The sequence below is a fragment of the Aulonocara sp. 'chitande type north' Nkhata Bay genome, linkage group LG7 (assembly GCF_057382095.1).
Source record: "Aulonocara sp. 'chitande type north' Nkhata Bay isolate Kocher_YH1m ecotype deep benthic linkage group LG7, A_spYH_male_GT1.1, whole genome shotgun sequence".
In the NCBI taxonomy this organism is placed as follows: Eukaryota; Metazoa; Chordata; class Actinopteri; order Cichliformes; family Cichlidae; genus Aulonocara; species Aulonocara sp. 'chitande type north' Nkhata Bay.
In genome coordinates, this window is record NC_141350.1 from 28,091,512 (window position 1) to 28,106,209 (window position 14,698).

The following is a 14,698-nucleotide window of genomic DNA, read 5'->3' on the forward strand; positions in this document are numbered from 1 at the left end:
ACAGTAAAGTAGTCATTTCTGTTCTACGTCTTTGATGTATAAAAGAAATGACCAGGATTCACATTTTGTCTTGTAATTACTAAATTAACGCTTATGATGCAACTGCTCCGATATAATACACTCTCCATCATTGTTATTTTTGCTGTGGATTGTGTGAAACTAATATAGACTATCCAAGAACCTAAACAATGGAATCCAAAATGTAGTAAAATAAACACTATATAGATATATAAATAACATAAATATCTTATTTTAATTACTGGCATATAGATGAGAGAAAGCGAGAGACAGAGACTGTTGGGTGAACTCCATTCACTCCTACACAGCAAATTCAAAAGTGTTAAATGTTTTGGTGTTAGTCTTCTTGCAAAAGTAGAGTTAATTTTGATAGTAAAATGATAGTAGTTAAAATCGAGTGTTAAAAATGAGTGTTTCTCTGTCAAATCTGGAGGTGTTACAATGGAAACATTAACTCTTGACCTCTTAACTCTGAACTCCTACAGGGGCTATGACACCAACAGAGTAAATTCACAGACTCCGCCCCCAGCACCATAGGCTCCAATCGAAGCTGAAGTGAAGCCGTTTCAGAACATTTTGCTCTACATATTTGAGTTGTTTGCCATGCTTGGTAAGTCATTTTTTCAAAGATTGTTTCAATTATTATTATGAGCTTTTACTTCTGTGGCTCTTTGGAGTTGAGACAAAGCTGTGTGAAAGGCATTAGCCATGTTGCTCGCTGATAGCATAATATTCTGTTTTAGCTAGCTGAAAGGTATTGTTTGCGGGCAAATACCACAGCCTTGAAAAAAAGCTTGCATGTGAATTTTCAGTCAAACTTTTGGTCAAATACACCTAAAACAATGTCTAGAATGTGAAATGTTGGTATAATGGTGCTACTTGAAGCCTGAAAACGATCGCCCATGAAAAAAACGAGCAAACAGCAGTAGCAGACGTCCTGACTGGATTCTACGTTAGCATTTAGATCCCTCCAGAGTTTTGTGCACACGGTTTAGGTAAAAATGAAAAAGGTTGAGGTTTTACATTTAGTTCAGTATTACCTGTTGCCTGTGTCCTTGTCTTTTGGGAAAATACTTTACATAAGTAATGGCTCAAAGAGGATTCCTTTTTTTTTTTTTTTTTTTTACTGTGCTGCAATTGTTTACTGGATTATTTGTGCCATTAATTAGTGTCAACTAATTTTTATTCGATCTCCGCACAGGATATGCTTGTGAAGATGGAATATGGGGGAGAGCAGAAGTGCGTTGAAGTTCCACAAAGGGATGAATGAAGGACATGCATATTGTATTGAAGAAATATGTGATGAGAATGCTGTTATTTGCATTTACCATGTCAGACCTTTTGATAAACAAAATTCTAATGAAAGTGAGAACATGTATACTGTTACATCTTTTAGAAAATGTTTTCAAATTGTGGTGCACAGTTCAGAATAAATGTTTTTCAAAAACCATTGCATCTTTTTAGTAAATGTTTATTTCCAAAAGAAATTTCTAGAAATTCAGAACAGTAAAATTCCCGCTTTTTAGAATGAATTAGAAGATAACTCTTACGTAGTTAAACTAAAATACTCTTTGAGAGTTAATATATAAACTCTTAACACCAAGTGTTAAATTATCAACTCCAGACAGATTTGGTGTTTAACACTAAATCAGAGTTAACGTACCAACTCTCTAAAAAGAGTTAAATTAACACTCTCTGGTGTGGACCCATATAGACACTTTAATAGTGTTGAAATCAAATCCGACAGTGTTAATTTGGACATGCTGGATTTGTTGTGTATCAGCAGAGAGAGAGTGGCACACTGCGCTCTAAAATCATGAAATTATCTCAATAAACACCACCTCTGCTTTCATCGAGGAAATAAAACACGGATAAATTTTCAGTTCTGACTTAGTTTTCTAGTATTTTTCTACTTTCAACAGAAAATGTTATTTGCTCCGTCAAGTGACGTCATACACTGCGTTACTCACACACACCATAAAGAATATATTCATACTGTAAAAAGAAAAGCTAGAAAAACACATCCATTAATTACAGATGATGTATTTCTTAACAATTTTCATGACAGATGAATTTTTTGTTTTCCTTTTTATTCTTGCTGACGCTTCCGTTGTGAATATCTCAAAAACAACAGGAGGCTCGCATGGTTAGAAGTTGCTCAGCAGAGGATGAGGATTGGTCAAAAAACATAACACGTGTTAACTTACAAAAAAGGAAAGCACATAGCATTTTATTTAAATATATATTCTTTTAATAATTCAAAACAAAAGCTAATGCTATGCTAGCTTCTAGCTTTGCTTGACAGTTTATAGAACAAGCCTGTTGACATACACCCCGAAAAACTTAATAGTCAACCAAAAACAGCTGGAAACCTGTGTGGTTATTACAGTAAACTTGGCTGTCTTTTGTCAAAGGAGCTTGCAAAGAAAAGCGTCTGGACTTCTTTAAGTTGCTTGAAGACGTTTCACCTCTCATCCGAGAAGCTTCTTCAGTTCTAAGGTCAAATGGTGGAGAGTCCCAGATATAAACCTAGTGGGAGTATCCCCCCACAGAGGGACAAAAGGACCCCCTGATGATCCTCTAATCGCCTGAGTGAAACGTCTTCAAGCAACTTAAAGAAGTCCAGACGCTTTTCTTTGCAAGCTCCTTTGACTACGATGACCTGGATGACTGAGAACCTTCACAGACATATTGCCGTACATTTTGGGAGGAACACCCTTCAACTGGTGCGGGAGTATGAAAGGGAATCAAGGAAACTAGCGGATTATAGGAACCATCTCCGTTTCAACCTAAGATGTAGACAAAGCAGAGTTGTTCCTAAGAGCCTGCGCCTTGGATCCACGGTCAGGGGATACAGAGCAGACTTGATTCTACAGAGAGCACAAAATCACTTTTTAAGTGAAAGGATAAGACAGGTCCATTTCACCATAGATGCCCTCCAGATCAAGATCAGCCAGACTCTGCAGGAACTGGAAACCCTTCTACCCTCTCCAATCTTAGAAGAGGTTTACAAGTTTGTGGACAAGGCTCAGCGGGTCCAACACTCTAAAGGAAAAGAAAGACAACGCAGGACATTTCACACCTTGCTTTCAAAAACACACACTCTTCATTCTGAACCTACACAACCCAGAGAAGAAAACACACCTGATGCCAGTCAGGAGAAATGGGTTAACAACTTTTCAGACAGGATTCTCACTGAACCTGAAAAGAGAGTATTAGCCAAAGGACTCAATTTTGCCATTTCTCCACAACAGTTGCCCATAGTGGACCTCATCACAGCCACAGAATCTGCCATACGGATTAATAAATTATCACAGACAGAAGCAGAGCAAATCAGGATGAAAGTCTCAGCCACGCTCTCCAGTGCCAAAGTCCCTCCATCCAACCTCACAATACAGGAAAAGAAGGCCGTCGCTTCCCTGAGCAAAGACCACAACATCACTGTTTTACCAGCTGATAAGGGAAGATGCACCGTGGTCCTAAACACTACAGATTACCATACAAAGATCACTACTCTCCTCAGTGACAACAATACCTACGAAGCCCTAAAGCGAGACCCCACAAGCAGTTACAAAAAGAAAGTTATAGCTTGCCTTCAAGACTTTGAAAGGGACAAAATTATTGACCGCCTTACATATCACCGCCTTTATCCAGGGGATGCCATGCCCTGCATCTATGGACTTCCTAAGATCCACAAGGAAGCTGTCCCACTCAGACCCATAGTCAGTAGCATAAACTCAGCCACTTACAACATTGCTAAACACCTTGCTACCATCCTTGCGCCTCTCGTGGGGAACACCCCGCAGACCACGGCCTCTCACCGCAGACCACGGCCTCTCTGTGTGAGGATCTAAACGTATTCTACGCTAGATTCGACGCAGCGAACACCATGAGACCGGACAGTGTGCGCACCGCGGATGACGTCAGTGCGCACACTGTGTCTGAGGAGGATGTGCGGAAGTGCTTCAGGAAGGTGAACGCGCGCAAAGCTACTGGTCCGGATGGGATTCCCGGCCGCGTCCTCAAGTCATGCGCGGCTCAGCTGGCTGGAGTGTTCACACACATCTTCAACCTTTCCCTCTCTCTGTCTGTAGTCCCAGCCTGCTTCAAAATGGCCACCATCGTCCCTGTACCCAAATCCTCCACCATCTCCTCATTGAACGACTGGCGACCTGTAGCCCTGACCCACATCGTAAGCAAATGCTTCGAGAAGCTGGTCAGGGACTTCATCTGCTCTGCACTACCCGACTCACTGGACCCTCTACAGTTTGCATACCGCCACAACAGGTCCACTGATGATGCCATAGCCCTGACACTACACACTGCCCTGTCACACCTGGAGAAGAGAGACACGTATGTGAGAATGCTGTTTGTAGATTACAGCTCAGCATTCAATACCATCGTTCCCTCGAAGCTGGACAGGAAACTGCAGGATCTAGGACTGAGCAGCTCCCTCTGCAGCTGGATCCTTAGCTTCCTGTCTGACAGACGCCAGGTGGTCAGACTGGGCAGCATCACCTCATCCCCCATCACACTGAACACTGGTGCTCCACAGGGGTGTGTACTGAGCCCTCTCCTGTACTCACTCTACACCTACGACTGCACAGCCACTAACAACTCCAACATCATTGTGAAGTTTGCGGACGACACTACAGTGGTGGGTCTTATCACCAACGGTGATGAGACGGCTTACAGGGAGGAGGTCAGCGCCCTGACCCACTGGTGTCAAGACAACCATCTCACCCTCAACGTCGCAAAGACAAAGGAGTTGATAGTGGACTTCCGGAGGTGCAGAGAAGTACACACCCCCATCACCATCAACGGCGCTGCTGTGGAGAGAGTGAGCAGCTTCCGGTTCCTTGGTGTACATCTGGCTGAGGATCTTACGTGGTCAGTACACACAAACAAAACAGTGAAGAAGGCGCAGCAGCGCCTCTTCTTTCTCAGGAGACTGAAAAGATTCGGCATGAGCCCCCGCATCCTCAGGACCTTCTATCACTGTGCCATTGAGAGCATCCTCACTGGATGCATCACCACCTGGTATGGCAACAGCACCGCCTACAACTGCAAAGCTCTCCAGCGAGTAGTGCGGTGCTCTGAACGGATAATTGGAGGTGAGCTTCCCTCCCTCCAAGACATCTACAGGAAGCGCTGCCTGAGGAAAGCGGGGAGGATCATCAAGGACTCCAGTCACCCCAGCCATAAACTGTTCAGACTGCTTCCATCAGGAAGGAGGTTCTGCAGCATCCGGTCCTGTACCAGCAGACTGAGAGACAGCTTTTTCCATCAGGCCATCAGACTGCTGAACACGTCATAGACACCTCAGCTTCACTACTGGAACTTCAACATTATGCACTCCACACTGTATATAAATGCCACTTGTTTTGCACATATTCAACTCTGTATATTTTATATATTTTATTTTATTTTATTTATTTATTTTTTTTACTATTTAATTTGTAAAAATGTGTATACACACTAGGGCTGCCACGATTAGTCGACTAGTCACGATTATGTCGACTATTAAAATCGTCGACGACTAATTTAATAGTCGACGCATCGTTTGAAGCTTTGTAAGATCACAAAGGACGCAGGAATGAGTAGTAGGATTTAAGGGTGTAATAACGGACTGAAACAGAAGATGGCAGCACTGCATGTACAAGGATGCCAGCTGCCGTTAAACCCCGAAGAAGAAGAAGCTGTGTCCCAGAATTCATAGCGCAGCCCAGCGCAGTTGTCAACAATGGCGGCAGCTAGTTAGTTTTAACTTTACTCTTATTATTCTTTCTGGGTCACAAAATAAACGTTTAACATATTTTCAGGCGAGAATGTAGCTGTGTAAACCTCAAATATCGGCTCAGTTTATCAAGACACCACATATTTTCAAAAGCTCTCCGACGTTTTCGGAGACGTCTGTTACCCACTAGCTCGTTAGCTAGGCGGGGGCAAGGCTAACTAGAGCCGTGAGAACACCGGACTCCCGGCAAATCGTTTTCAAACCCACCACTGTCTTTCGCTACTCAGGTTAAACATGATATATAAGTCACTTAGATAACTTAAAATGTTATTGTTTGGCTTTCTTTAGTATTTTATTTGTTCCTGAGTAAATCGGTTTGGCTAAGATTAAAGTTATAGTTTTTGCACAGCTAAATAAACTTCAAGCAGACAGCTGATCATCAGAAGTTTGAGACGCTGGATAATATACTCCGGTGTCCTGTTATATTTTAGAAAGCAAGGAGTTTATTAAACTTCACCGAAACAATCTGCAAATTTCATTAAAAATTAATAAACTACCATCTTGTCTTTATTTTTAGTTAGCACAAACACTTCAAGCTGTAAGCTAATGATAGTTATATAAGACCAGATGCTGCTGGTGCAATAAGCTGTACGCTGTACGTCCAATGGATGATGATCTGATTAGTCGACTAATCGCAAAAATAATCGGTGACTAGTCGACTATCAAAATAATCGTTTGTGGCAGCCCTAATACACACACACACACACACACACACACAGGAAAATATTTAGTATACACATCCAGAAATGCATACACTATTATATATTGTACATATATTTATTAGTTTCAGGTTGGCCATTCTTGTATTTTGCTCATTTGTGTTGTTGTGTTTGCACATCTCTGTAGCTTGTGGGGCTCGCACACAAGAATTTCACTCGCATGTGCTGTGCCAGTGTGCCTGCACATGTGATGTGACAATAAAAGTGATTTGATTTGATTTGACCCCACACCACATCAAGAACTCCACCGACTTCACTGACAAGGTCCAGAAACTTACCCTGGATCCAGATGAAACCATGGTGTCCTTTGATGTAGTCTCTCTCTTTTCACTTGCATACCCACCACGGAGGCCGTGGAGACTGTCAGAAAACGACTACAAGAAGACAGCTCCTTGGAGGACAGGACCAACTTCACACCTGATCAGATTTGCACACTGTTAGACCTCTGCCTCACCACTACATATTTCAAGTACAACGAAGGCTTTTACAGACAAAAACATGGCTGTGCCATGGGCTCCCCCGTGTCACCTATTGTAGCCAACCTTTACATGGAGGAAGTGGAAAGGAAGGCTCTTGGCTCTTTCAAAGGAAGAGTACCCAGCCACTGGTACAGATATGTGGACGATACCTGGGTCAAAATCAAGACACAAGAAGTGGAATCCTTCACTGCGCACATTAACGCTGTGGATAAAAACATCAAGTTCACCAGGGAAGACACAAAGGACGACTGTTTGCCTTTCCTGGACTGCGCCGTGCACACTAAAGAGAATGGCAAACTCAACATCAAAGTTTACCGGAAGCCCACACACACGGACCAGTACCTCCTGTTTGACTCCCATCACCCTCTGGAACACAAACTTGGAGTAATCAGGACCCTACACCACCGGGCAGAACATGTTCCCTCTAAGCCTGAAGGGAAAAAGAAGGAACACACGCATGTAAAGGAAGCACTCAAAACGTGCGGCTATCCTAAATGGGCGTTCTTAAAGTCAGCAAAGAGGCACAGAAAAGAAGACCAGACACCAGCGAGGGAGGATAAGAAGGACAGACGCAACAACATTGTCATCCCCTATGTAGCCGGTGTATCAGAGAAACTCAGGAGAGTTTTCTCCAAGCACGACATCCCGGTGTATTTCAGACCCAGCAACACGCTCAGACAGAAACTGGTTCACCCGAAAGACAAAACGCCAAAACACAAACTTAACAATGTGGTGTATGCTGTACAGTGCAGCGAGGAATGCTCAGACCTCTACATTGGAGAGACCAAACAGCCACTTCACAAGCGCATGGCACAACACAGAAGAGCCACCTCCACAGGACAAGACTCAGCAGTCCGTCTGCATCTTAAGGATAAAGGACACTCTTTCGAGGATGCCAATGTTCACATTTTGGACAGAGAGGACAGATGGTTTGAAAGAGGAGTGAAAGAAGCCATCTATGTCCACTGTGAGCGACCATCTTTGAACAGAGGCGGGGGTTTACGACACCAACTCTCTGCCATCTATAATCCAGTTTTGAGATCCCTTCCCAGACACCTTAACGCCCACTCACATCCTGGGCCATCTGACCTCAGGAATTCGCATGATAAGGTGGGGCCAGGTTTCACAATGAGCTCACCCGAAACTCTGGCTGATTGGGACCCACGCCCAGTTTCACACCTTGGCTCAGGCGATTAGAGGATCATCAGGGGTCCTTTTGTCCCTCTGTGGGGGGACACTCCCACTAGGTTTATATCTGGGACTCTCCACCATTTGACCTTAGAACTGAAGAAGCTTCTCGGATGAGAGGTGAAACGTCTTCAAGCAACTTAAAGAAGTCCAGACGCTTTTCTTTGCAAGCTCCTTTGACTACGATGACCTGGATGACTGAGAACCTTCACAGACATCTTGGCTGTCTTTTCTAAGAATGTTTTACTTTATAAATTGATTTACTGTGACCAACACGAATATTAACAGTTTGAGAGTTTTGCTGAAGCATACTGATCAGCACAATCACAGGATGCAGTCTTTGTGTGGGGATTTCTCCAAAACGTGTTGATCACAGTTTTTGACAGTCTGGTATAGTAAGTAGTTCATTTGTAATTGTGCTGGGCTTGTCTGTGTCATTGTTTCACAGAATAGCATTATCAAGATGTAGGGATACCCAAATTGGCCAAAGGTGTCGTGGTGGAGATGAGTTCGAAGCCTCGATACAATTCCGGCACAAACATGCTTCAGTGATTCACAAAGTCTTGCTTTGCCCATCACTAGACCTTGTTGACAAACCCACAAGGTCATAAAAACAGACAACAACATGGACGTATGTAGGACTACTCGCGCTGATGAAATTCATGCGACTCGGACCAGAGTAGCCTCTAGCTGACTCACAGATGCAGAAAGTATTATTCTTGTTTGAAACGACAAAGAAGCCAACTTTACAACCGCTCAGCTTGATCTTTGACATTGTTATGTAAATAAATATAATCTCTCCCATTTCCAGATTAATGTTCTGTCATTTAACTAGACTTATCTTGTATGATTAAATTATCTATAACATAATAAATGCTGATTGGAGAGGCTCTTTGTGAATTGTAAAGGACCCAAAACACTAGATTCACAACTGCTCTTGGTACAAGAGCCTGATCCACTTAATGAGTTTGTCATCCATCCATCCATTCGCTTCCGCTTATCCTTTTCAGGGTCGCGGGGGGCGCTGGAGCCTATCCCAGCTGTCATAGGGCGAGAGGCGGGGTACACCCTGGACAGGTCGCCAGTCTGTTGCAGGGCCAACACACAGGGACAGACAACCATTCGCGCTCACATTCACTCGCATATTCACACCTAATGGCAATTTGGATTTTCCAATTAACCTATCCCCTCAAGCTGCATGTCTTTGGACGGTGGGAGGAAGCCGGAGTACCCGGAGAGAACCCACGCAAACACGGGGAGAACATGCAAACTCCACACAGAAAGAGCCCGGCCTGATGTTGGAATTGAACTCAGGACCTTTTTGCTGTGCGGCAACAGTGCTAACCACCGTGCCACCGTGCTGATGAGTTTGTCATGAGAACATTTATTGATTTACTGAACCAGATGTTGGCTTCCTTTGTCTAAACACTGTGGAAAGATCCTCCACACTGTTTGCTTTTCACACTGCTGCAACATGTATTTATGCCCACCATTAAGGTGCAGGAAGCCGCTGCTGAACATCAGGTGTAACCACTTACGTATGGCTATCCATACATTGTGAGATGAGCCATAACCCTATCCCTAACCTTAACCAATAATCAGTAAAAAGAAAAATGTGCTTATGTTTAAATAAACATTATTTGCTTAGCTTTTGTCGTCTGTGCAATAGAGCTGGGCGATATAAGATTTTTTCATATCACGATATGTTTTTTTCATTTCAGTCGATAACGATATCTATCACGATATAAGCCAAATAACTATATTTGTAAGATTTAAATGTGCCGTTGCTCACAAGTAAAATGTGAAATAATCAGCAGCTTGTTTTTATTTAAATATTTATTTCCCATAATAAGTTCAACAGGGTAGATGTACTTAAGGAACATGAGACTTTTTCAGATAAATAAAGGCAAATATTGCAAACTACACAAAAGGCAGCCGCTAAAGCGTTTAAGTTTCAAAATAGAACAAACGAAACAGACTAAATTGTCAATTCCACTTAGAAACAAAATATTAATTCTAAAAATAAATCTTAGTTTGTTTTACAGAAGAACAGACAAAACTGACTAACTTTTGTCAATATCAAATAAACTGAGAACTAAAAGGAAATTCTCAATCTCTCCTTGTTGTATAGCTTAGCTTTTCAAACAGTTTTAACAGTTACTTTAGTCTGACAAAAGCCGAATGACGAATTAGCGCTTCCAGTCAGAGACTGAGGCTACGTCCACACGTACACGGGTATTTTTGAAAATGGAGATTTTCCGTTTTCGTTTTAAAAAATAATCCCGTCCACACATAAAGGCAGAAATGAAGGAAAACGCTGCTATGAACATGCCAAAGCAGCAGGTGGCGCTAGATTCCTAACCGTGCAGAAATGTTGGCCAATCAGAAGTCTAGAAGCCTCGGTGGGAAAAAGTAAACAAAGCTGGGGCATAGAAGCAGAACCGAGTCGTATGTGTGGAGGGACAGTAACTGTGTGTATATGTAAGCATTTAAACACTGCAGAGAGTAGAATTAACAGTAACAGTATTGTAGAAATTCATTTCACCGAAACAATAACGTGGCGCACAGTGTGACGTCAAAAAATGTGCACACCTTTGACGCTGCGTTTTCTCAGTTTTCCTAGTCCACACATAAATGCAAAAACGGAGTTTTTAAAAATCTTCATTTTCAGTGACCAAAAACGCCGTTTACGTGTGGACGAAAGGTGCAAACGCATAGAAAAATCTGCGTTTTCAAAAATACCCGGGTACGTGTGGACGTAGCGCATGCACCAGTTTATTGTATTTCCAGACTTGCTTTCGGCACAATTTACAATGAACGCTACTCTGTTTTTTGTCAGACTTGAAATAGCCGAAATACCTTCACCCTACGGAACTTCTATGGCTCTTCCGTTCGACAATCTCTCCGGCCTTGGAACCATCATCTGTTTTCTCTTCGGTCACGCTCGGTTGATTTTTCTAGTCAGCACACTCATTTCCTCCATTACCCGGGCGGTACGGTGGCTGGCTGCTTCCCAAACAAATACACATGTGCGGCTTGGCACTTGTGCTGTACGTATCAAGTCACGTGACGTGACGCTGCGGCTGTGATTGGTTCGGCTCTGCGCTACTTAATTTGGATTGTCTGTTCTTTTTTTCTTTTTTTAAAGAGGACAAGAGCAGCGAGGTCTATCGCGATAGTTGAATTTCTCTATCGAGTAAAAGTTATATCGCGATACATATCGTTATCGTTCTATCGCCCAGCTCTACTGTGCAATGAACTGACGACTCCTACATATGTGGTAGAATTTTTCGACAATGTATGATACTCAGATGTGTATGCTGAAATGTCAAAACATTGGGCTGCACTCCAGCTCTTCACAAATACATTCATGTGATTCTGATGTGGACAAACAGAAGGAAACTATTCACATAATCAGCTGAATCGTCCTGCATCCTGCAATCCAATCTAGAGCTGTGTGTTTGGCTAAAATGATTTGAGCTGGCTACTAGCTCCTTGAATGTGTCATACTCTTAGTACAATCAACCTAGTTACACTAGTACATCCTAGTGGTAGTGTGCCAATTCATAGTTTGCAAACCAGTCGCAACCAATAGCAAAAGCCAACCGAGAACACCAGCGTGCTGTGTGAGAAACATGCAGGAAAGTGTGCACCAGTGTACAGAGCCCTCACGGAGATCTAGTATAAGTCAACCAACAAGTCCCACATTCTCTAATGTTGTAAAGGCACTAACAGAGCGAGGCCCATAACATCACAGAAGCTAAAATAGATTTCTTATCCTAATTTTAATTTATTTTTAATGAAAAAAAGAAAAAAAAGAAATACAAAACAATAGTTTGATATAGTTGAATAGTTATTCAATACTAAAAATATCTAAGTGTGTTAAATATTGATACCAACAGTGTCATCTTGGCCTCTTCGAGCTTACGGAGAACTTCATCACTCCTTCCCTCACTAACAGCTGAAGTTCATCGTCATCACTCTGAACAACATTTTTGGAGAATTTTCAAGAGATGTGTAAAGCTCTCGTTTGAACAACATTAAAGTCTTAAACAGGTATCATAGACGTCAACATTGGTCATTCAACTATTAACAATTATCTGAGTGCCACATTAGTAGTCTTTTGTTATTAGCATAGTTGCCATCATGTGGTGTTTCTTCAGATTTCAATCATTCAGTCCAATAAAGGACACCAAACAAGAGTTAACAGCTGAATAAGCTGTTTGGCATTGACAGAGAAGGCAAATCTTTCCTGGAGGCAACTTATTCAGCTCTGCTGCACTATCCACAAAAAGTCATTTTCCTTACAAATGTAGGACCATTTAAGTGGAACTAAACAGGCTTACCAACAGTGTAAGATGTATATGCATTTGTAACAATGTTACAAAAAAGAAATAGACAACCAAACAGATTTCCTTAAATTCTGTGCTGTAAAGCAGATATATTACGAATGGGTTCATAAATCTGCCTAAACAGAAAAAATATCTCTTGCAACCACAGCTTTTAATGAGCTGCAACTCGTAAAACAACATTTTTGTAAAAAAAAAAAAAAAAAGTTTAAGTTTAAGCATAAACTCTTTCTCTTGTGTCTCTCTTTTCTCTTTTTTGTGGAGTTTATGACTTGCAGACTAGCAGGTTGCTTCTCCCCTGCAGATGCGTCAACTCCTGCCGCAAAATGATGAGAAATGAATTGATTATCTGCTGAAAACGACTTGTGAAATATTCCAAGTTGTGGCACTGTATGCTTTCAGGGTATGACCGTGTAATCGTGATCTTGTTAGACTTGTAATACCGGTTAACACAACTAATCTCCCCGAGCGTAGCAATACCTGAAGCCGCTGCTCAGAGCAGATGCGGTGAGAGGAAAGAAGAACCACGACGGAGGACGGCGTTAACCCGAACGGTGAAACTGGAGGTCCGGTAAAAGTTCGTAAAACATCCTCCGTACGGTCATTTTTGCTCCCCTGATGCCAAGAGAACTTTCCCAAGCTCCGGTCTGGGAACGCTGCTACGAAAACCCTGTAACATTCTGCGAACCTTCACAGGATGTCCCGTCGTTTCTGGGTATATTTGGTTAAAATTGACGATTAACTGCGGATTAAATATAAACCGAATTGACCGGTTGGTTCTAGTGATCACAAAAACGATGCAGTTTTCTCGTTTGTGTTGACTTTTTAGACTGGTAAGACCAATTGCTTCCAGTTAACACATTTCCAGTGGTAGACAGTGGTTTTTGCATAGCAGACACTCAACAGGTGTGCAGCAATAACTCACCTTCTGCTGCCGACGGGACATGTCGGTGGGCTGCTTGGCGTTGAACGGGTAGGCTATGCACCGGAGGACGAACACATAAATCTGCAGTTTTATTTTCCTCTCCTCTTCCTCCTTCTGAATGGACTCACGTTTCCTCTTTTCCTGTTCTTCATCTGTAGCGCTGTTCACTTTCGTACTTTTGCCGGCGAGGCTTCCAGGTGTCGCGGAGCGCAGCTGCTGGCTGCCCGGGGGTCCCGTTTCCCGTTTCTCTGCAGAGGAAGAGGCGTCCGGTTTCCTCTGAGGCTCTAAGTCGGACTCCCCACCAGTGTCTTCGCTAGAAGACGAATCTAACATAGTGCACTGTGTCAAAATTCTGCTTCAGACTGAGAAAAAAGTCAGGAAACAATTTTTGAGCGTCTTTTTGTTTGTTTTAGTCGACGTGGCCTTGACGTCTGCGTAGGTGGCGCGCTCTGAACCACGACTTCAGTGGAATGTCAGGTTACTGCGGAAAGCAAAGGTAGGCGGAGTTTTCATTGTTAAGAGGTGGTCTCCGCGTGCACTTCGTTCCTTCACAGCTTTAAAGAATGCGTTGGCGCGTGCACAATGTGTTGTGCCCAAAACTAATTTCCAGTGTTTGTGTTTTTTATGTATTATATCTTTGCTTATGCTGATAGCCTGCAGTCAACAGGATTTAAGAAGGGGCTGTGTGTAAAATAAAGAAATGATCTGTTTTGCAAGTTTGCAAGTCTTTATGGCTCTGTGTTATTGTACATACATTATAATCAATTCAGTCCTTTTAGGCTGCTTAAAATATCTCTATATAACTGTTATATTTATTGCAGCTTCTGCTTCCCTCTCGACCTGATCTATCTTGAAAAAGTGAAATGTGTATTTTTGATTATTGTTTTGAGTGTCATTTGTCAACATGGTGATATAAATTTATGATCATTGTTGCAATAGGGGTGGTTTCATCTTACTTACTTTTTCAAACTGACCAAAGGACTTCATCAACTGGTATCAGCGCCGATTCCAGGTTAACACAAAATCAAGAACTGGTGGTGGATTTTTAGAAAGACAAACATGCTGGGAATGGGCATTGGCAAAACGGACTCATATAACCACCTGACCAATAAACTGGATTGGACTAACAATTCAAAGGCCATCTAAAACAAAAGTACAGGGCAGGCTGTATCTGCTAATGAGACTCTCAGATCTTTTAGAGCAAAGACATGTATAGATACACA

General features: G+C 42.4%; 1 protein-coding gene across 1 annotated transcript in view; it reads right to left on the reverse strand.

Moving 5' to 3' along the window:
• Positions 1-13,941, reverse strand: part of cadps2 (Ca++-dependent secretion activator 2) — a 191,475-nt gene extending 177,534 nt beyond the window's left edge. The window contains exon 1 of the mRNA XM_086299782.1: positions 13,476-13,941. Coding sequence (XP_086155908.1) covers positions 13,476-13,808 — 333 coding nt within the window. The 5' untranslated portion in view covers positions 13,809-13,941. The remainder of the gene's footprint in view (positions 1-13,475) is intronic.
• Between the last annotated feature and the right edge of the window lie 757 nt (positions 13,942-14,698).